The sequence below is a fragment of the Erinaceus europaeus genome, chromosome 8 (genome assembly GCF_950295315.1).
Source record: "Erinaceus europaeus chromosome 8, mEriEur2.1, whole genome shotgun sequence".
Taxonomy (NCBI): domain Eukaryota; kingdom Metazoa; phylum Chordata; class Mammalia; order Eulipotyphla; family Erinaceidae; genus Erinaceus; species Erinaceus europaeus.
Genome location: NC_080169.1, coordinates 91,129,310 through 91,153,843, shown reverse-complemented (window position 1 = coordinate 91,153,843; position 24,534 = coordinate 91,129,310). Strand labels below are relative to the sequence as shown.

The 24,534-nt window shown below is 36.7% G+C and overlaps 1 protein-coding gene, 1 non-coding gene and 1 pseudogene across 3 annotated transcripts in view; 2 read left to right on the top strand and 1 right to left on the bottom strand.

Annotated features, from left to right (window-relative positions):
- Positions 1-24,534, bottom strand: part of CPED1 (cadherin like and PC-esterase domain containing 1) — a 422,947-nt gene that overhangs the window by 60,407 nt on the left and 338,006 nt on the right. For both annotated transcript variants that reach the window (XM_060196489.1, XM_007525006.3), the window contains exon 17: positions 2,698-2,815. In XM_060196489.1, the coding sequence (XP_060052472.1) occupies positions 2,698-2,815 (118 nt within the window). The remainder of the gene's footprint in view (positions 1-2,697; positions 2,816-24,534) is intronic.
- LOC132540088 (small Cajal body-specific RNA 16) lies at positions 3,112-3,296 on the top strand. The gene has a single exon (XR_009551352.1). It is a non-coding gene; the product is annotated as a small Cajal body-specific RNA 16 (non-coding RNA).
- Positions 15,428-15,987, top strand: LOC103115254 (small ribosomal subunit protein eS12-like; annotated as a pseudogene).

The window sequence follows — 24,534 nt, the reverse complement described above, 5'->3', positions numbered from 1 at the left end:
GATTTGTAATGTATGCACCAATCCCCAGCAATAACCCTGGAGAGAAAACAAAAACAAAAACATTGCTAATGCATCTTCATGTAATAATATGCACATACTGTAGTAAATTTATTTTTCTATAATCAGTTTTATTTTATAAATGCCTCTACATATATATGTATATAAGAAAGGTACATATATTAACACATATATGCATATATACACATATATAGTTTGTATGTGTTTATGAAAGAAAAAAATGAGAAAGACAGAGACACTACTCCATTATATGCAGTGTGGGGGATAAAACCCAGGCCATTACATATATAGTGAATATGCATAGCCAGCTGAGTCACTACTCCAGCCCCAATATATTTATGTATTAATATTTATGAGGTTCAACCCTGTATATTGATTGCTCTGTACCACTCTGCCACCTTTATTCAGATGCATCCTTGCACTTTGATGACTAAAGATAAAAACAGACATGTAATTAAACAAACAGTTGAAGCATAGTGAGGTAAAAGATGTAGCCATGCACCCAAGGTATTCTTGGAACACAGAAGAGAAGCCAGACTGAAAGTGACATGATATAAAATGGGTTCAAGGAAAGGAAGATATAGCACCAGGAGAAGCTAGGTCAAGATGGGAAGAAAACTTTTAGGGCCAGAGAGCAGAGTTAACAAGGGCCTGGAGTTCTATAGCAACAATGGTGACACAAAGTGAGACTAGGAAGTTAAGAGGAACTGAGAGACAGACAGAAAAGCCCTGTTTATAGAGATCAGGAATTGTCTGGAATCTGTGTTTGACTGGGAAGTCAATTTGGGCAGATTTTCTAAAGAGGCTTAGTTAATTTACCAGAAGGCCCCTGTTCTGTAGAAGGCTCTCTTGTGAGGATCATATGCACACATAAATCATACCAGGATCTAGTATTATAAGTTAATATAAACATAATGGACAGAATAAACAATTACTTCTTGAAGAATCTCAACAATGCGCCTTCAAGTTTTTATTGAACAACTTTTAAGTTGGTTCAGTAGGAGGAAAAGAATTAAGTTATTATGATTCCCATAAATTGTCATCAGATAAAAGATAATGTTTAATTAGAAACCTTAGTGTCTTCTTTGTATTTCAGGGAAGACATCTCATTTGGCCCAGAATCATAAACCATACCATCTGACACACCGTAATGGCTAAATCCACCCTAAGCACTGCCTATAATTTATTATTTAGAACACATGTTCAAGAACAGGAATATGCCTACATTTTCTGACTGTGCATGTCAAATTGTAATTTGTCCTGCCCATTTGTGAAATGCGTTTCCCATTCAAACTGTGGTGTGAAGTTCATAGCAAGGGTAGAAAAGTTCCTGAGTTTTTTTCCTCAGATTTTTTTCTTTTTCTTTTCTTTTCCTTCTTTCTTTTCTTTTTTCTTTTTCTTTTTTCCTTTTTTTTTTTGATAAAGAGAAACCTGGGTCAGGAGGCTGGAGTGGCAATTAGGACTCTCAGAGAGAAGATAGTGCCTTTATATCTTGTCTTGAAGACATTTTATGACCTGGATTTAGATTGAACCCAGTATTTCCACTGAAAGTGGAGCTCTGAAGGAGGAGAGAAACAAGCTATGTGGACATATCTGCTCACAGCTTAGGTAGGACAGAGCACTGTAATTTGAATGAGATACTGCAATTTCCTTTTCTCCATTAATGTTTAATAGATGTAAAAAGTAATCATTTCTACATATTTTCAGTTAAAGTAAAATTGGACATGTATCATTTTAGTTCTCTGATTTGCAAACCAGCAGATAGTGAATTTGGATTCTTGCTATGGAAATGAGAGTGATTGGTGACCTAATAAAGTGTAAGCAAAGCAGCTGCCCTCATGCAGTTGGGGAATATTGACACCAAAAATTAACTACATTCATAATAATTTGCTTATTTATAATTGTTTTAGTTTTGGTCATTTTATTGGGGGTAATGGTTTACAGTACAGTTGTTAACACATGGGTACAGTTTCTCATCTATTCATGGTTGGTGTCTGCAGAACACTCTTTTCCACCAATCTAGGTCCTATTTCCATCAATTAAATGATTGTGGAAAAATGCAAAGAATATACTGGAAATAGTCAATAAGAAAACAAACAAGACTCAAGGAAAACTGCCATAAGTGACTTTTAGCTAACACCTACAGATGAATATAGATTAACTAGGCAAAGTAGAAAGTGAAAATAAATATCACTTTACTAATAAAAATTCCTCATGGGAAGTTGGGTGGTAGCACAGCGGGTTAAGTGCAGGTGGCACTAAGCACAAGGACTGGTGTAAGGATCCTGGTTCGAACCGCTGGCCCTCCACCTGCAGGGGAGTCACTTCACAAGCGGTGAAGCAGGTCTACAGGTGTCTATGTTTCTCTCCTCCTGTCTGTCTTCCCTCTTCTCTCCATTTCTTTCTGTCCTATCCAACAACGACAACATCAATAACAACAATAACTACAACAATAAAACAACAAGGGCAACAAAAAGGATTAAATAAATAAATATTTAAAAAGTTCCTCATGTATTAGAAAATTCACTTATAGTCTGTATTACTGTTCATTATAATGAAAAGTGATTTATTGCCTTCATTTGTTTTGTTCAAAGATAATCACTAACATATGTATATATATATATATATATATATATATATACATATTTAAAGAGAAGTGATATTCAATGTAATAGTTACCTTTGATGTCTCCAGATGGACAAATCTGTAGTTCAGGTTGTGAAATGGCTTCAATGTAGTCAGAGGCAATGGGCTGTAACCCACAGGATTCATCTGGGTGAATTGGTAAACCACAGTCCTGCATTAAATGACATGAGTTAGCTGTCAAAGTAATTTATCTTACTACAGTAATAACATTTAAAAAACATATTTTGAACTTATCTGTGCCTTTTACAATTTATTTTTCTTACTGTAGCAGTACTCAATAACTGTTTCTTTATGTTGTTATTAGCTATTTGTAGTAATGGATTAACATAAACTAAAATAACCTTTATTTTGGTCTGATGGACATGCAATTGGTCTACCAATCTGTAATAAAACTAAGACAAATTATACTTAAAAATCATACTAGTGTGTTGACTTATTTGAAAACTAATGGTCTGGAGAAAGGCTCCTGTGTTGTTGGACCTGCCCAGCATGAGTGCAGCCTTGTACCAGGCAGTCAGACCTTGACCTAGAGTAAGTGCCTGAACAAGTTCTCATGGGTCTTGGAACTTTCAGTAACAGGTGTGAGTATTCTAGCAGCAGTTTGGTGATTATGTATGATACTGCAAACAGGAAAGAAAAAAAAAGTTGCATAATTGAGCAGGGGAGATAGCATAATGGTTATGCAAACCTTTTATGCCCAAGGCTCTGAGGTCCCAAGTTCAATCTTCAGCACTATTATAAGGCAAAGTTTATCAGTGCTCTGGTCTCTTGTGCTATAGTCTCTCTCTCTCCATCCATTCAATAAAGACATAAACTATATATATATATATATATATATATATATATATATATAGTTTATATATATATATATATGTTTACTTAAAAGCTAGCATACTATAATGGTGGACAGTAAATAAAGTGAAAATGACTGTTAATTTGAGAAAAGGAATGGAAAATATTTGGGAAGAATGTTAATTTAGACCATTTTGATTTTAACGATTATTATGATTTACTTTTTTTTTTTTTTTTAACCAGAGCACTGTTAAGTTTTGGCTTATGGTAGTGTGGGGGATTGAATCTGGGACTTTGGAGGCTCAGGTATGAGGCTGATTTCAAAAGTTACTAAGGAACCATGATATGCTTGTATGTTACTCAAAACACATTTATGTATTTATGTTATAAAAAAAAAACTAGGTAGCATCTAACTGCAATGAACACTATTATGTCTTGTTTTTCAGATAAACTATCTTTGTGTGTTTCAAGTCCCTACAAAGCCTTCCAGAAACATATTGGAGGGCATAAATGTGTTGCATAATTGTGTACCCTGCTTTTGTCCATGCTACCACCATTTGCTTCCTTCATACTTTTCACCATTTGGTAATTGCTTGATATCTGTCTTTCTACTAGACTGAAAACACTAGGAAAGCAAATGATTATTTCACCTACACATATACCCGTGCCTTACCAGAACAACCAACAGTACATAATGTGGTGAGCATTAAAGAACACATTTAACTACACAGCTATTAAGAACAATGAACCCACTTTCTGTGACCCATCTTGGATGGAGCTAGAAGGAATTATGTTAAGTGAGCTAAGTCAGAAAGACAAAGACGAGTATGGGATGATCCCACTCATAAACAGAAGTTGAGAAAGTAGAACAGAAAGGTAAACTCAAAGGAGGATTTGACTAAACTTGGAGTAGGGCACCAAAGTAAAAATCTCTGGGTTGAGGGTGAGGGTGAATGTTTGACTTCATTGGGGGTGGGGGATGGAATGGGATGGGACACAGTCTTTTGGTGGTGGGAATGGTGTTTATGTATACTTCTATTAACTTGTAGTTATACAAATCACTATTTAATTAATATGAGAAGGGAAAATTGATTGAATGTTTCAAAAATTTTAATGCACAAACCACAGGTTGAGTCTGAAATGTTGACTCTCTTAAAAGCTTACACCAGGGAGAACAGAAGCAACTGGTGGCATTACTCTATAAAACACAGCTATATACAAATAATGTCAAAGCACATAAATTGTGGTGGTGTTGTGTATGATACAGAAAATTCTAACAAAGATATTTTCAAAGTTAAACCAAATGCCAAATAATTTGATGGCAGCAATAATTAGCTATTGCCTTCTTAAACCCCCAGACAGCAGAAGCCTCCTGCTTCCTCTATAGAGCCTATATTTCCCCCAGTCCTGGAACCTCTAAAGTGGGGCTCACTTTCCTGCATGCTTCTCTCAATTAGTACCATGTGATATTGCATCTGCTGATCCCAACCTAATCAACTCAATGAACACCACCTCAGCAAGCTTCACTTTAGACTGTGTCCAGAGATGTCAGGTGTGGAATGTCAACCTTTCAGCCTCATTACTCAGGTGAGACCCTTCCTTTCATAGGATTCTCTAATTCCATTTCAGGTGGTTCACTTCCTAACAAAGTCCCAAAACCAAGAGATAGACCAGGTCTCATGAGATAGGGCATATGTTCACATGCATAAATAAATTAGGACAAAATATATGCCTGAAAACAGAAGTGTACAATAGTCTGCAGTGAGTCAGTATATGCAGCAAGCATATAAAGACACCTTAAGTTCCTAATGAATAGTGTCTACTTAGACTTAGATAACCTCCTCACCTACTTCCTATTATAATTCCCTCAATCACTCCAAAGCTAACCGTATCAAAGTAAGGGCTGCAAAAGCATAATAAGAGGAAGAGACTGGCATGAGCTAACAATGACTCTTTAGTCACTATCAGATCACCCCATCAGCTGATGTCCTAGTCAGGGAGTCCTGAGATTCCCAAACAGACATAAATCACTCCCTCCATTGTTACTGGTCATCTCTATTAAGAACAACACAATAGACCCCTTTATGGGCCCCCATAGGGGTCTGCAGGTATCTCTTATCTCTCTGTCTTTCTCTGTCTCTCTATCTCCCCTTCCTTTGCAATTTTTCTTTGTCTTGTAAAGTAAAAAAGACTGAAGAAATAATTCATTGGGTAGGGCACATGACTAGCCACATGCGAATTGTAGGTTCTTCTTCTGGTACCATATGGGAGTACCAAGTTACTAAAGAAAGTTCCAGTCAGTTACTTATCTCTGTGTCTCTCTTAAATGAAAAAGTCAGTCTGAGAACAGAAAAATATGCAATTTTAATGTTAATGTGTTAACTCATTTATATCTTTTACTATATATATGCATATTTATATGCTTACCCATACCAATAATGTTGAAAGATTTCTATAAGTCTAGGAAAACATTTGCCTAGAAATTAATGTTTGCTCAGGGTCTTATAAGAATGTGCTTGATCCTATGCTAATGTTTATCTGGAGGCCATTAGAAAAATTTGTCGACTTCAGTTGCTAAAGTCTTTACTGTACTCTTGTTAGAATCCTATGTTTAATCTTTTGAGGACCTGGGCTCTATTTCCGACAGGTTAATAATTGATGAACTTTCTTTTCTTTCTTCTTTTTTAATCTTTATTTACTTATTGGATATAGACAGACAGAAATTAAGAGTGAAGGGGTCGATAGAGAGGGAGACAGATGCCTGCAGCACTGCTTCACCACTTGTAGGTGGGAACTGGGGGCTCAAACCTGGGTCCTTGTGCATTGTAGCATGTGTGCTCAGGCAGATGCGCCATCACCGGGCCCTGATGACCTTTCTTTCTTAAGAGCTGGTTTGGAGGTTCTAGCAGGGGAGCGCAGCTATTCGTATACTCGACCGAAGACCGGTCCGTCTCTATTCGGGGAAGGCCGTCCTCTTCAACCAAGCGCGCAGCTTCGGGAGGGACGCACATGGAGCGGTGAGGGAGGAAGGGGACACCCGCCTAGCCAGCCAGATCAGCTGAATCAACCCTGGCGATCAATGGGGTGACAGATGTCGCAGCCAGATCGCCCACACATCCGACCTTTCTTTCTTAAAATACATTACATTCCAACTAAAACAAACCTTAAGAATGAGAGTTTTATGGAAATAAAATTGCATATCATAGGTCATGAGTTGCATTCATGTGACTCTTTCCTCTACAGACTGTCCTCACATGGCAAGAGAAGGAATTTGGGGCAGGGCCTACTCCCCTTTAAATTTCTCTCTTTCTTTCTCCTTCTTTACTTTTCTTCCCCTCTTAATCTCTCTCTGTTCTATAAAAAATTGAAACTATTTTAAAAATTAAAATGGGGTAATGATTTTTTCAACATGCTGACACTTATTAATAAACTAACTATCCCAAGACATCTCTTTCAGACATTTCTACATGTGTACAAGACTGGTTTTATCTATTTCATTTTTAATCTCATTCACATATACTTCTGAAAATGTTCACCTCTGATTCTGTTAATATCCCTTGTTTTCAATCAAATACCAACTCCTTTGAAGATACTTCTTGTCACCCACCCCTGAAGGTTTGGGCTTGTCTGAAGTTGTGCTATTGACTCTGTTCCTTTGCATTTCCGGAGAAATCATTATACCTTCTTGACATAATGACCACTTGCCCCACTCCCATGCATTATCTCTATCTTAACTGCTCTCAGGATGATCCAGCACACATTTATCTGCATCCAGTTGTCTTACCATGGATTATCTCTTGACCGTGTGAGTTTCAATATAACTGTAAGAGACACCGTTCTTTGGATCAAACTCCATTTCATTATCTTCGTCCTTTCTTTTCTTTCCTAAAGGGAATATTTACTTTCCTCTAGGCAAGAGTGGCCTTTGACACAATTCTGGCAAATGAAATGCAAATAAGGATTTGCTAGGATTTCTGGGTAAGACTATGTTTTTCTGGAACAGAGGCTGGTCTTTATTCTTTGTTTGAATCTTCCTTGCCTAAAACAGTAACAAGGAAAGGTGGAATAAAACTATCTTGTTTTATGAGAGAGAATGTGGAGATAGTTGTGCTGGCATCTTTTTTCTGTTGCAACTGTTTGATTTTTGCTGACATTTTATAACTGCTACAGTCATATTTATTGATTGAGAGGGGAATAAATACCTCTTACTTGCTTAAAGTAAAATCAAAACTAAAGTTGCAAATTCCCATTTGCAAATCTATCTCACCCTTCATACTTCCAATATTAACAAAGCTGGAAGATTCAGTCACCAACTCAGACATCTCAAAGCTATTGGGTCTCCCTTTCCTCATTTAGCATCCAGTTGGTAATCTAATCATTATATCAACTTTCCTCTTTTGACTCTAAGTGTTACTTTTTTGATCTGCATCTGTGTTTGTTTACCATGGATATTGTAATGGGTCTCCTATGCCATCAGTTCTACTATGATCCATACATCAAATTCACCATGTGAATGCTAAAGTCATGCTGCTCAAATGCAAATACTTGAATCCCCTTTGCTGTTTGAAATCATTTAAGAGTCTGCATTATATTTTGGATAAAATTGGGTTGCTGTTTTCCCCTCATATCACACTCTCCTTATTCTGCATAACATATAGTTTGTCCATTGCTACTTTCTCTCATGTACTCATTCAACAATCTGCATCATCTAAAACCTATTTCATTTCAAAGTAACTTTTATGGCTTTTTTTTTCCTGGAAATTTTATCTGAATAACTAGGATTTAGATGCATATACAGTTGCTCTTTTTAGCCTTATTAACATTGTTTATTTTTTCACCACCTTTCCTGTTATAACAGAACGTCTACAACTTTATGTGCCCCTCTTCCCTTCTTTCTCTTTCCTCTTTCCTTGGCACCAGGGCTATCACTGGGACTGGGTAGCTACATGATGATTCCACAGTTCTTGGTGACCTTTTTTCCTTCTTTTCCTCCTCCTTCTCCTCCTCTTCTTTCTTATTTTTTTTATTTCCTTTCATTTCCCTCCTCCCTACCTTTCTTTAGATAAAAAAAAATATGGAGAGAGACAGAGAAGAGAGATTATCTTTAATCCTGCTTCACTGATCATGAAACTTCCCAACTAAGGTGGAAACTGAGACCTTCAGTCTGGGTCCTCAGATAGTATAGTGTGCGTTCTACCTGGTGCACCACAGTCTGACCACCAAATCTGTAACTTTATTCTCAATCTTAGTCATTAGATAATAGATCTGGGAATAGACTAAATATACAATAAGTATTGACACATGGATGAGTGAAAGATCTAGTGTGAAGAAATTTATTAAGTCATTTATTGAAAGCCTACAAATCTTTTATGTGTTTTATTCAAGATGGAAAAACACAATTTTATCTTTTATTTTTGAGAAAAGTCACAAAGTAGGATTACCTAAAAACACTTTGTTTTTAAGTTCTGTTCTGAAGTAAGCACATCTGTCTTTTAAAGGGTACACATTAGCCAGGGTGGCCAGATAGGGAGAATCTGTGTTTATCTCCTCCAGAGATCATAGTAAATCTACATCAGAACAGAGATTTTAGGCTTGGCCAAGAAGAATTCCCACAGCAAAGCATGGGAGGAGAGCATCTAAACTGAGAGGAGACAGTAAAATATCCCCAAGAAGTCTGAAGCCCTAGCACAGAAAAGAGATATCTAAGGAGAAGAAATCTAAAGAGAAGAGCTTTTCTCTGGGAAACAGGGTGGGGAATAGGCACCCCGATACTATGATCAAACACTTAACCGTAGAGTGTAGACCAAGGTCAGAATTGCTGGCAGGTGCCATCTTGTTGACTTCTCTTAACCTTGTAAAGGGCACTGGTGGACACTGTATTAGAACTCAGTCCCCATTGGTCCTGAAGGCAAATCCCTGAGAATTATCTGAAGTTGTGCTTGGACCTACCCAGCTGTTATGCATAAGAAAATAATGGAACCAAACAGTTCCTAACAGGAAACGTTCACCTTATTCAGAACTCTAGCCCTTATGGCATCACCAATGGCAAACTTTGGCCCAGCCCAGGCCCTAAATAACCCCAACCACTACTGAGTTGCTGCTGTTACTGCCTCCCCAGACATCATTTACATCTGGGAAATGCTGGCCCTGCCCAAGTGTGCTTGAGAATGAAACCTTAATGCACACCAGACATAAGAGGAGACAGGAAATTCACTGCACTGATAGATCAATATAAAAATCTAGGACTTGGGAGTGAGAAATTACAGCAGTGACATGTAACTTTCTTGAAGGAGATCTCAAAGCAATAATTCTAATGATGCTCACTGGAGTGAGGAAATGTATAAGAGAGTATTAATGATGGAAACACTTAGAACAAACTTAAAATTTACTTACTTTCAACCCAAAATATGCTATAAACCTAGAGCTCTACACATCATAAAAATCAAAGTCTAAAAATATTAAATAAGTTGCCAAATTTACTCAGCTTCTTAAAGGCAGGACAGGGCTACAAATGCAGACGATATACCTCTGGATTTAATCATGGAGAAACAAGACCTGACAAATAAAAAGAAGATTTAAAAAAATGTTTCATTAGCTTCTGAACATAAAAGAGACTTTAGTTTTTTCTTTTTCTGAGAATATTTGCACAGTGTAATTATAATAGCTTATAATTGGTATAAGGTAAAAAATTATGAAATACTGGGGTATTGAGATCGACAATGTTTTTTTTTCATAAAAGAGACTTTTAAAATCACATACCCTAGTTTTTATGTGATTTAAATTTAAATTGATTATTGTAGAAACTTTGGTAAATAATACAGCATAAATTTGGAATTGCTATTATTGCTGCTGCTCTTATCAGGACTTCTTTCACTTTTTCAGGTAGAAATATACCACAACACCAGAACAAAAATTTTTCCCAATGAAGGGCTCAGACTCCAACCAGAGTTGCACACATGGCAATACAGGCACACTATTCAAATGAGCGAGGTTGCTGGCCCTAGGAAATACTTAAATAAGACTATTTATGTATTTAGTATATGCTATCATGTCTTTCACACAAACTAAAAAGTTTTATTATCTGTTAAAAATATCTTATTCAAGAGTGGAGAAAACATTGACAATTGTTAATTTGTCCAATATGAACTAAGTACTTAGTTTCCTATAAGAATGTTATGAACACATTTTAAGAATTTGGGATGAGAATAATTTCTAGTTGGAGTTCTAATCTCCCTTGCAGACTACCAACAGTTTACTAAAAATCTGTGAACCTTCTTGAGGAAAAAATGGTATACTTAGTTTCCTATAAGAATGTTATAAACACATTTTAAGAATTTGGGATGAGAATAATTTCTAGTTGGAGTTCTAATCTCCCTTGCAAACTACCAACAGTTTACTAAAAATCTGTGAACCTTCTTGAGGAAAAAATGGTAAAGATAAGGTCAATAATAACAATAATTAAAGTAACTATAATGTTTTAGTACTTACTATATGTTAGGTATCATATAAAACAATTGGTACATGCCTTATTATTTTTTTTCTCATTATTACTCTCTCCATTTCTAAGAAAACAGAAATGCTGAATTACTAAGAGGCAGAATTTCAGTGCAGTAATTTCTTACTTTAGAGCTTTGTTATCTTATCTTAACACACTATTAACTTGTTTAAAGACAGCAAATCTTAGCTACCTAGCCAGATTTCAAACATTCTGGGAAAGATCCAAAGATTTCTCTCTATCTCCTTTGCTTTACCTCCATCCTAATCCCAGCTGAAAGCTGGTTCCTGAATGTCAGCTTGTTTTATGCCCTTTAAGATCATGCTGATCATGGATCAGCAGGGTTTGGTATAAATCAATTCACTATGGAATCCCAGATCAGAAAGCTTATGATCCATCTTTTTGTTTGTGGCATTTAGCATAATCTTAGTCATGTGGTAAGCATTTTGTTCATGGTTTCCAAACTGAAGATATTGTCTGTATGTGGCATGAGGCAGGCGAAGTATCAAAGAGATGGATGTAGTGTAGGGGGATTCATTTCTAAGGAAGAGACATTTGTAACAGAGGATGAAGTTGGGGAAATAAAGACAAACATGACCAATATAGGCAGCTCTGGACCTCAGAAAGCATAAATATTGGGGGGCACTGAATGATTTCTGATATATTCCTGGCTCTAACATTTTCAGGTCTCTGAAAAATAAGCATTGTTTAAATAATTCCCCATATGTCTATTTAGCTTTAGGTTTTTATGTTTGTGATTTTCCTTTTTGAGGAATATCCAAATGGGTTCTTTTTAATTTTATTTATTTATTCTTATTTATTGTTGGATAGAGACAGAGAGAAATTGAGAGGGGTGGGGAAGATGGAAATGGAGAGATAGAAAGACACTTGTAGCCCTGCTTCACCACTTGCAAAGCTTTCCCTCTGCAAGTGGGGACTAGGGGTTTGTACCTGCATCCTTGCACATTGTAATGGGAGCACTTAGCCAGGCGCGCCACCACCTGGTACCGATAATAAATTCTTCAACCAACTTGCATCTTATTCCAAAGGAGTGAAATTATTTTCTTTCTTCATTTGGTCCCTAAACATAATTAATTTCTTTGCATTGTGGTGAGTCAGCTATAAAATACTGAGCAGTTATCATGTGATTTACGGTACGAGGTACTCAATGACCATTTGTAAAATAATTATCTGAAGTATACATTAACAATAAATAATCACAGTGCAATTCATCTGAAACTTCCTTTCTAAAAAACCTTGATCCTAAAACCTAAGGTTTTTCATGAGTAGGGTAAAATATATACATTCATATTGAAAGAGGTCTTTCAAGAGCATTTCAAAAATAGTATAAGTATAATTATACTATTAAGACTTTAACATACAGGTATAATTTATAAAGTCTGCAGACATTCATGTGCAGAGCAATTTATAAATGCACTTTGTATAAGAGGAAAATCGACACAACTCAATTTACTGGCACAACTGGCTAAATTACGTTGACATCTTTATAATACAATCATTTATAATTCATAATTCATAGAAAAGAAAGATTCAAAGTGAAAATGTGGAGAGATACATAAGCTATTTATTTAAAATAATGAATCAAATTGTAGGATATTAAGTATGTCATGATCTGTATTTAAGAAAAATAAGGTTCTAGAAACTGTGCATGCTTTACTTTGCATGTATAACTTCAGGACTAATGCATTTGAAACTAAATAGTAATTCTCAGAAGATTCAGGTTGGAAAAAGTAATAATTTTTTTTTAATCCAGAAACTGAACTGGGATTTTCTATTGTGAAAGTCTTTCTGTACAACTATTGTGCTATCCCCTGTTCTGGAAAAAAAAAAAAAAAAAGCAAAGTAATTTTTGTATTCCTTGTGCCTGAGTATTTTTCCACTAGTATTTATATTTTTAAATATACAGTCTTTTGGTGGTGGGAATGGTGTTTATGTACACTCCTAGCAAAATGTAGACATATGAATCACTAGTTAATTAATATGAGAGGGGAAAATCAATTGTATGTCTCAAAGTTTCTCAAAACACAAACTGAATCTTTTTAATATATAGGCTGTGTATTTGATATGCGGACTCTCTCAAAAGCCTAGACCAAGTAGATTAGAAGCATCCAATAGCACAGCTATATACAAGATACTGGATACTGTACAGCAAACCATAACAAAAGGACTTTTCAAAGTTAACCCAATTAACAAATAATGTGATGATAACATTAACTATCGATTGTCTTTTTGAACCCTAAGACAGCAGGAACCTCATATCTCCACTATAGAGCCCCTACTTCCCCCAGTCCTGAAACCCTTGGATAGGGCCCACTTTCCCGTATGCCTCTCCCAATCCAAACCAAATAATATTGCATCCACCAATCACAACCTAACCAACGCAACGATTGCCACCTCAACATGCTTCACCTCAGACTGTGTCCAGAGACTTCATGTGTGGAATGACAACCCTTCAGCTTCATTACTCGGGTGAGACCTTTCCTTTTATAGTACACTCTAATTTCATCTCAGGTAGTTCACTTTCTAACAAAGTCCCATAACCTAGATATACACCAGTTTCTGTGAGAGAGAGCTTATGTTCACACGTATCCATAAACTACTGCAAAATATATACCTGAAAGCAGAAGTACACTAGAGTTTGCAGTGAGTACCTCCCTAACACTTCCTCTCCACTATTCCAAGCTTGGGATCCATGATTGCTCAACAAATTGTTTGGCTTCGTATGTTAACTCTCTTTTCAATCACCAGGTTCCAGATGCCACCAGGATGCTGGCCAGGCTTCCCTGGATTGAAGACCCCACCAATGTGTCCTGGAGCTCAGCTTCCCCAGAGACCCACCTTACTAGGGAAAGAGAGAGGCAGACTGGGAGTATGGTCCGACCAGTCAACGCCCATGTTCAGCGGGGAAGCAATTACAGAAGCCAGACCTTCTACCTTCTGCAACCCTCAACGACCCTGGGTCCATGCTCCCAGAGGGCTAGAGAATGGGAAAGCTATCATGGGAGGGGGTGGGTTATGGAGATTGGGTGGTGGGAATTGTGTGGAGTTGTACCCCTCCTACCATATGTTTTTGTTCATTAATCCTTTCTTAAATAAAAAATTTAAAAAACTACATATTGAATTATAGATGAAAACTATTTAAAATTTTAAACTAAAAGAATAGAAGATGGGAAAGGGTTGTTAACTCCTCTAAAGGCATATTTATTTTGACTCTGACTGCTGTGACATGGTGTAAAAAACGGGTGGTTTGGAATAAAAATATTATGTCTCACAAATATGGAGGTTGAGTCTGAAATTAAGATATTGACAATCTCTGTGAAGGACTATTGACCTGCATATATATTTAATACTCTCTTGTCAGAAATCTTATCATCAGTCAGGGGAAGCACAATTAAGTGGGAACTGGGAATTGACTATTTCAGAGAGAAGGATGAACTTACGAAACACTTTAGAACTGAGCTAAAATATGGTCACTCAAGTTCAGAGTGAAAATGTTTGGATAAGAAGACAACAAGTGAGTAGAAATCAGTAAGTTATTTTGGGAGTGATGATTTTCATCCTTAGATACGTCTAATGATGGGTGAGAAGTTTAGGACCGAGGCAATGAATTCAGCTTCTATATTTTGCTCTGATAAAAATGGTTTATCATATAAAGATTTAAACTCTACTGCCTTTTGTATAAAACTTATAAAGAAGGGGCCGGGTGGTAGCACACCTGGTTGAGCGCAGGTTAACAATGTAAGGACCTGGGTTCTAGCCCCTGGTCCCCACCTGCAGGGGGAAATCTTCACAAGTGGTGAAGCAGAGCTGCAGGTGTCTCTCTGTCTCTCTTTCTCTCTATCTCCCCTTTCTGTTCAATTTCTGGCTGTTTCTACCTAATAAACAAATAAAGATAATAAAAAAACTTAAAAATAAGTAAAATAAAATAAAACATAAAGAAATACAAATATAAACAACTATACTGAGGAGAGATCTAGATTTTTATTTAAAGTTTATTCTAGTAAAATGTTTTCAGTGAACAAGGTTTAACTGTATCCTTGTCTTAGTTTAGTGAAAATGCCTTATTTTAGTGAAAATGAAAAGCAAACTAAGTTACTCTGTCTGATGCAGAAACGATTTCCAGACACATTGCTTTAAAATTGATTAGTTTCTATGCTTAGTATTATTTCTCCTATGTGAAAGTTTACAACTACATTTTCGATTTTATTATTTTTTTTTGAATAATGAAATTTGATGTTGGATAACAGGCTGTCTATGTGTCTTGGATTACTTTTTGTTTGAACTTCATAGTCTTATCACAAAAGAGAAGTCATATAATAATGAAGCATAATACTAATTACTATAATTATGCAACTTTCTTTCCATAAGTAACAGTTGAAAAGCAGTCACATAGCTCTTTCCCAGCGGCCTCCAGGATGCACGGAGGCAGAGGCTTGGGTGTATTAAAGATTTGGCTCCACCCTTAACCCACTGCCATGACCGAGGAAGGCATTGCTGCTGGAGGTGTAATGGACTGGACGTGAATAGCACTCTACAAGAGGTGCTTAAGACTGCCTTCATTCATGATGGCCCAATATGCGGCATCTGCGAAGCTGCCAAAGCCTTAGACAAGCACCAAGCCCACCTTTGTGTGCTTGCATCCAACTGTAATGACCCTATGTATGTTAAGTTGGTAGAGGCCCTCTGCTGAACACCAGATCAACCTAATTAAGGTTGATGACAACAAGAAACTTGGAGAATGGGTAGGCCTCTGTAAAACTGACAGGGCAAACCTGGTAAGGTTGTTGGTTGCAGTTGTGTAGTAGTTAAGGACTATGGCAAAGAATCTCAGGCTAAAGATGTCATCGAGGAATACTTCAAATGCAAGAAATAAAAAATATAAATAATAAAAAAGAAAAGTGGTCAAATATTGAATCACCTAGAAACTTTAAATTAGCTCCCAATGAAACCAGAAAAGGGAAATTGAAAACAAACTATAAGCAGATGAGTTAGTTCTATTGAACCAAATATTACATCAATATTTGGAATAATTCTGTATTTTCTCATACATTCTATATCTCTGAACTGATATGTTGTTTTCTCATTTTAGCCTCAGTGACTTCTAAATTACCTAGTTGTGCTACAGTGCTGTATTGTACAGTACTGTACTGTGATATATCCTCAATTTATAAGTACATATGAGTTTCTAAAGTAAAGTAAAGTATAGACTAAAAAAATCCAATGAGTTGGGCATGTGAATGACTAATGATTCCCACTTCTGGTGAGTTAAAAATTCCAAGGAAAGCAGTCTTTGTTATGGTCTTTCAGCACTTTTGGTTTGGGTTCCAGATAGAATCCAGAGGATAAATGTGGTGAATTTAAATGAAAAGTAAAAAGAAGATTTATATGTTTGGATATTTTTAAAAGTTCAATTAAAGAAAAAGTTATGAACAAAAAAGAATGGAATTGAAATAGAATGTATTACTACAGGCTCCCATGCTTTGAAGAATTTGGATCAGTTTGGAAAGGGACAAAACAATAGCAACAATGGCTAAAAGAAAAGGTTATTTCATATCCCAGTGGGGTAAATTTAAGCAGAAACAGTAATAAGTGGAAATAAGCAAAAGGCTCTAGAGATATTTTACAAAACAACTTTCAGTTGATGTATACTTGTTAGTAATAATGACAACAAATATTTGCCATTTATTAAATGCATGTTGGTCTGCCTGGGAGATGATTGGTTTCTTATAGTGAATATAACTGCGGCTGTAAGTATCTCGGCAGAGAGTCAGTCTCACTTAAAATGATATATTAGTAAAGCATGAGACTGTGATCTTTATAAATGCAGATTTGGTAACGGGTAATTTTCTGCCTAAGTGGGATAAAGGTGAATATTTGAATAAAACATAGAGATACAGAGGGCTGAGTGGTAGCCTAAAGATCCCGGTTCCAACTCCTGGTTCCCCACTTACAGGATGCTCATTTCACAAGAGGTGAAGCAGGTCTGCAAGTGTCTATCTTTCTCTCTGTCTTCTGTTTTCCCCTCCTCTCTCGACCTCTCTCTCCTATCCAACAACAGTGATAAACAACAAGGGCAACAAAAGGGGAAAAAATAGCCTCTAGGAGCTATGGATTCAAAGTGCAGGCATCTAGATCCAGCAATAACCCTGGAGGCAAAAACAAAACAAAATAAAACATGGAGATCCACTGAGCATTTTTTTTTCCTATTCTCCTTAGTAATTATACAAAAACACAGCTCCCCATCCTCACACCTACATGTATACAAATAGATACACATATTTAGAATTGTGGATTTTAAAACTTGAAGACAATTTAAATTGAGTAATAGGTAAAATAATTCCAGTTACAAAAATAATCTCATTTAATGCCTTAAGGTATGAATCGCATGTTTTTTAGGCTCTCAATTATTCAACACAAAAGCAATTTAAAATAACTAAAGCTATTTAAAAATATTTGCTAATAAGCATCCTACATATTCACAAGCTTAAAGCATGCTTACTGCCATTGCATTCTGTTCAGATAGGGCATTCAGATTTTAAAATCCGCACTATTACAGTTATGAGATAAAATTAATTTCTATAAGTACATCCCAATAACAAAAACTAGCTAACTCTGAACACAATTATGTCTATGATAGGACAGTTCTTTTAATGAGTTTTACACATATTAATCATAATACAAAAATACTCTAGGTCACTCCCTGAAGATATTTATTACTTACACAGAGAAAAATGCAATTTTAGAGTGTGGAAATTGAATCAACACCATATTCACCAAATATTAAAAAGAAACTTGAAATCATTCCTGCAGTATTCTTGCTTGGAAATGTATAATCTCGTTTAATCAGAAAAATTACCATAAAATTCTTAATTGAGAATAATTCTGCAGAATAGCTGACTTGTAGTCTTCAAAAGTATGCAGTCCATGAAAGAAGGAAGACCACAGTTTGGACAAGACTAAGAAACATGGTGACTAAAAGTAATTTGGGATACTGGACAGCATTATTATTGATAATGAACCATGATTATATAAAATATTAACTTTAGAGGAAGCTTATTGAGAGTATTTGGGAATTTTAATTTTTTTGTGATTCTAATTAATTTTAAAAGCTTAATCTAACACAGTATGATAGGTTTTTTTTTTTTTTTTGCCTCCAGGGTTATTGCTAGGGCTCAGTGCCTGCACCATGAATCCACTGATCCTGGAGGCTATTTTTTTCCCTTTTTGTTGCCTTTTTTTTAAAATTGTTGTGGTTATTATTATTTTTTTTGTTATTGACGTCATTATTGTTGGATAGGACAGAGAGAAAAATGGAGACAGGAGGGGAAGACAGAGAGGGGGAGAGAAAGACAGACACCTGCAGACCTGCTTCACTACTTGTGAAGAGACTCCCTGCAGGTGGGGAGCCAGGGGCTTGAACTGAGATCCTTACGCCACCGTGTAGCGCTATGTACACTTAATCTGCTGCACTACTGCCCGACCCCCAGTATGATAGCTTTATTCCAGAAAGAGAAAGTACCTTAAACTTTGAATCTTCTAATCATTCATGTGCTTTTATAGTCTCATACAACAAAGCAATGGCTTTGTACAGTTATATCTTATGGAATTTACAGATAATCCTATGGCATAAGTTGTAAATTACAAGTATTTTGCTCTGAAAAAAGTGAGGAACTAATGAAAAGCTAAGGTACATATACTATATTTGTAGATTAATTCTTTTTTTAATTTTTTTTTTATTTATAAAAAGGAAACATTGACAAAACCATAGGATAAGAGGGGTCCAAGTCCACACAATTTCCACCACCAGAACTCTGTATCCCACCACCTCCTCTGATAGCTTTCCTATTCTTTAACCCTCTGAGAGTATGGAACCAGGGTCATTATGGGGTGCAGAAAGTAGGAGGTCTGGTTTCTGTAATTGCTTCCCAGGTGATCATTGACAGGTCAATCTGTACTCCCAGCCTGCTTCTCTCTTTCCCTAGTGGGGTGGGGCCCTGGGGAAGCTCTGTGGACTAATTCTTTAGGAAACCCCAATCTCTTATTCAGTTATCAATGAGAAAGAAAATTAGCATTTAAGGGGAAGCTGGATTAGGTCAAGCACTAGAGTTGTCATTTTTATATAAATTAGTTCATTAGATCTTTTTAGATTTTTAAAAAATTATCTTTATTTATTTATTAGATATAGATAGCCAGTAATGGAGGGGGAAGGGGGCGATAGAGAGGGAGAAAGAAAGAGGGACACCTGCAACACTGCTTCACCACTTGCAAACCTTTCCTCCTGCAGTGGGGACTGGGGATTTGAACCTGGGTCCTTTAGCATTGTAACACATGCTCTCAACCAGATGTGCCACACCCGGCCACTTCATTAAATCGTTATAACCATTTGATATGCATATTATTATTCTCATTTAAAGTATGGGAAAATGAAGGGTGGTAGAGTTTGGTGAAAGTTTTCCTGAAGCCATACAGTTTTAACAAATAAAGCAGCAATAATTAGGATAATCGGTCTCTCTGACTTCAAACCCAATTTTCTTGACTGGAAAGCTAAGTAAGACAAAACATACCGTATGGAGGAACAAAGGTTGTGTTTATGAAACATTTGCAGACCGATTAATTCTTCATCATAAAGATTTTTATTTCCCCCCATGGTTGTAGATGGCATCCCTAAACGTAAACAGCTGCACTTTAAAATGCTTACATTTGGACAAAGCTGAGACAAGGCAAGAGTGACTGATTCAGATTAAATCTATTCCCTGCTGTGGAAAAAAAAAGTCTGAGAGCACCTCTTCAACTCAAGCTGGATGACTCACAATTTATGCTTTTGAATAATAGCCCATTAAGAAATCACTTATTAACTAAAGACTTCACATTAATTCCCATGACAGGCAATTAACCAGTATTTACATACTATTGCCTATCATCAAGGAAAATATTTGCTCTAATGATTTTCAAAACTATCAGGACACATTTGCCATGTGTTTTCAGTTCTCCAAAGAAGTTTACAGTGGATAACAATTATTCATTTATTGTCTACAACTAATTCTTTTAACAGAAAATTCTTCAGCATCTACATGAGTCCATGAGTCAGTCATAATTCCAGCCCTCATGGAGTTCCTGGAGAGAGAACAATTATGTGAGTACACAATGCTATAGGAAATGCTGTAGTGAAGGGTGTTCTGTACCACGTTGGCACAGAGGAGTGTGGACAGCTCTGCTTTACAAAGGAATCACAACTGAAATTTAATGTAGTTCACCAGGCATATGGGCACTGACGGGCTTTCCAAGCTGTGGAAATAAAGAAGATGGGGCCAGTGAGGCCCAAAGCAATTAATCCTACCCTCTACTAATGCATACAAAGGAGTGCAAATATCTGAAGTTTAACTGCATACTGATTTATAAATTGCTAATTTTTCTTCCCTGCTGCAACTATTACCTTGGGATTTAATCTTTAGCCATAAAATGTATGACACACTCTGGTACAGATTGGAAATGGATTTGCCTACTTGAGTTTGGGGACTTTGTAAAGCATCTGGTGTCAGCTTTGTTCAGAACCCTATACAGCTATATCAATTCAGGCTTTGATATTGAAGTTATCAGCAAGCATAGGCAATGAAAAGTTGGCATTTTGCTATGGAAAATGGGCAATCTTTGGGAGCTGAGCAGTGGGGCATTCAGGTAAGCACACATATCTCTATGCTCAGGGACCAGAGTTCAAACTCCCACTCCCCACTTTCAAGAAGGACACTTCATGAGTGATGATTCAGGTGTCTGCCTTTTTTTCCCTCCTTCTCTATCTCCCTACTCCTCTCAGTTTCTCTCCTGTCAAATTACAAGAAAGAAAGAAAGAAAGAAAGAAAGAAAGAAAGAAAGAAAGAAAGAAAGAAAAGAAGAAAGAAGGTAAAAATGGCTGCTGGGAGCAGTAGATTCTTTGTGCAGGTACCAAGCCCCAGTGATATGCCCTGATGGCAAAAAGAAAAAAAAAAGAGAGAGAGAGAGAAAAGGAGAGGAGAGGAGAGAAGAGGAGAGGAGAGGAGAGGAGAGGAGAGGAGAGGAGGAGAGAGGAGGGGAGGGGAGGGGAGGGGAGAAGAAGAGAAGAGAAGAGAAGAGAAAAGAAGAGAAGAGAAGAGAAGAGAAGAGAAGAGAAGAGAAGAGAAGAGAAGAGAAGAGAAGAGAAGAGAAGAGAAGAGAAGAGAAGAGAAGAGAAGAGAAGAGAAGAGGAAAGGAAAGGAAAGGGAAGGGAAGGGAAGGGAAGGGAAGGGAAGGGAAGGGAAGGGAAGGGAAGGGAAGGGAAGGGAAGGGAAGGGAAGGAAGGGAAGGGAAGGGAAGGGAAGGGAAGGGAAGGAAAGGAAAGGAAAGGAAAGGAAAGGAAAGGAAAGGAAAGGAAAGGAAAGGAAAGGAAAGGAAAGGAAAGGAAAGGAAAGGAAAGGAAAGGAAAGGAAAGGAAAGGAAAGGAAAGGAAAGGAAAGGAAAGGAAAGGAAAAAGAAGGAAGTGTGCTATCTTCCTTGGCATGTGATGCAGAACTAACAGTTGCCTATTTTAACAGAGGAACATAAAACTCAATGACCTGAGTTATGGAGAATTTAAAGATATAAGGTTGTCATTTAGCTTGTCCTAAATTCCACATGAGTTTTAAATTAGCTCATTATTTCCTGAACATGAATGCTGTTGCTGTGATTTGATCATTGCTGTTAAGCGGTTGTCACAACTCACTGTGTGGAGTGAAATAACTCTTTCATTTAAAGCCAAGTTTGGTGAGTGAGTCCTTATAGATCACATATCTCTAAGTCTCTACAGCTTTAGTCTCAAAAAGGCTGCAGCTTTGAGTCTGCCTCAGGTTTCCTCTCTACACTCTATTGAAACCACTGGGTCATCCTTCCTCCACAAATGTTTTGTGGATTTGCCTTCTACCATTGCTTCTCAATAATTCACAGCCACATAACATTTCAAGCTGGTCACCAGAATATGTTACTTCTCTGTGTTAGTCAACAGCTGTTCTAGGATCTTGCTGTCACCATCAGATATGCTTGCCTAGCCAACAGAGCCATATTATAGTTAATAGGCTTTAAAGGTCCAGAACCCGGTTTTGTTCTAGAACTTTGGAGTTGCTACTTTGTCCAGATCTGATACTTTGTAGCTTTTCTGTGCTTTATCTTTAAAAGGCCAACTTATCTTAAGGTTTCACTATACTGGCTTACTTTGACAGGTCAAAATCAAAGTGAACATAACATTAGACAATATTAATGCCCAATGAATCCCAGATTATATCAGATGTTACCTGTAGTTGGAACTGTGTATAATACTGACTGTTTAAAATAGTAACGCTGATAAGTTGGGACAAAGTAGCATCTAAAAGGATAAATTATGTAGTAGATTGGTCATTATTTTTTATCACTCCCTATGATATTTCATAAAATGTAAAAATCCTATTTTAATTGTACTCTTAAAATTTTACTGAAAAAAATAGTATAATAAATTACAGAAAGACTACATGTTCTTCAAAGTATGTTTAATGCAATACTGCTTTTGGAAAGAGAAGTCATTAAGTCGGTGTTAAAAAAAAATAATAGTGCAAAGGCCGGGCTGTGGCACACCTGATTGAGTACACATGTTACAATGCACAAGGACCAAGGTTTGAGCCCCTGGTCCCCACCTTCAGGGAGAAAGTTTTACAAGTGGTAAAGCAGTGCTGCAGGTGTCTCTTTGTCTCTCTCCTTTTCTGTCTCCTCCTACCCTCTTAATGTCTGGCTGTCTCTATCCAACAAAGATAATAACATTTTAAAAAATATATTTATTTATTTTCCCTTTTGTTGCCCTTGTTTTTCATTGTTGTTGTAGTTATTATTGTTATTGATGTTGTCATTGTTAGATAGGACAAAGAAAATGGAGAGAGGAGGTGAAGACAGAGAGGGAGAGAGAAAGATAGACACCTGCAGACCTGCTTCACAGCCTGTGAAATTACCCCTGCCCACAGATGGGGAGCCAGGGGCATGAACCGGAGTCCATATGTTGGTCCTTGCACTTTGCACCACGTGCGCTTAACCCACTGCACTACCGCCCGACTCCCAGATAATAACTTTTAGAAAAATTGTTTTTATTTTTCTAAAACCCCATCGATTTTATTTGGTCTGGGGCCCATATTTAGCTTAGGAGGCTATGTGACCTCTGTATCCCTGTAGATCTGAGCTCTCATTCTGTGGTCATGAGTAGGAAAATTCCAAACTGCCCCAATATTTACCCATCTTCCTCAGGTGTAGCATAGAATATGTTGTCCATCCTCCCATCAGAGGATGGAACATTCTTGACTGTTGTTGATCCAAGTTGAGGGCAAGGTCCTCTTGGGGGCCCATATAGGGGTTTCACTACTTTTTTAAAAATTATAATCAGGATCCACCTGCATATCAGATTTCATGCTCAGGCAAAACAAACAAACAAAACAAAAACATTAATATAGCTACAGTCCCTTTGGAATATAACTAAAATATGACTACTAGCTATCTACAAAATGGAGAACCCTCCAACACTTCATCTGCACTATTCCAGCCTTTAGGTACATGATTGTTCAACAATTTGTTTGGCTTTGTATGTTAACTTTCTTTTCAGCCAACAGGTTCCAGATGCTAACAGGATGTTGACCAGATTTCCTTAGACAGACGACCCCACCATTGTGTCCTGGAGCTCCAATTCCCTAAGACCCCACCCTACTAGGGAAAGAGAGAGGCAGGCTGGGAGTACGGATCGACCAGTCAACTCCCATGTACAACAAGGAAGCAATTACTGAAGCCAGACCTTCCACCTTCTGCATCCCACAATGACCTTGAGTCCATACTCCCAGAGGGATAAAGAGTAAGAAAGCTATCAGAGGATGGGATAGGATATGGACATCTGGTGGTAGGAATTGTGTGGAGTTGTACTCCTTTTATCCTATGGTTTTGTCAATGTATCCTATTTATAAGTAAATTTTTAAAATAGTAGTGTAGACTAATGATATGTCATAAAATATTTAAAGTGCTCTTCTCAAATTTATTAGGAAAAATAAGACTTTCTATTATCAAATATTTATAATTTAGTGAAGCTGATTCTAAAAGTATGTCTAACATGTTGCCATTGTCTATACTAAATTTAGTTATCTTTTGAGCTTTTTAATGCATAGACTACCATTCTGAGTATATATTACTTTTATCTAAGTGCTTAAGGTTTCAAATTAGCCAACTGACTGAATTTTAACACTGGGCTTAAACTGTTAATGCATTTATAATAATAACTTTTTAAATATTAAATTACTTATAATTTAAACCAGGGAAACCAGAAGCAATTGATCTCAGCAGTGTATAAGATATAGTTACTTGTAAATAAAATTAAATGACATAAATCATGATATGGTACAGTAAATACTAACCATAGGTTTTTCAAAATAAATCAAGTACCCAAATAACTTGGTTATAACAATAATTATTTATTGTCTTCTTAAACTCTAAGACAGCAGGGAGCTTTCTTTATTCTCTATGAAACCCATATTTCTTTCAGTCCTGAGACCTCTTGGGCTTTGCCAATTTTCCTTTAT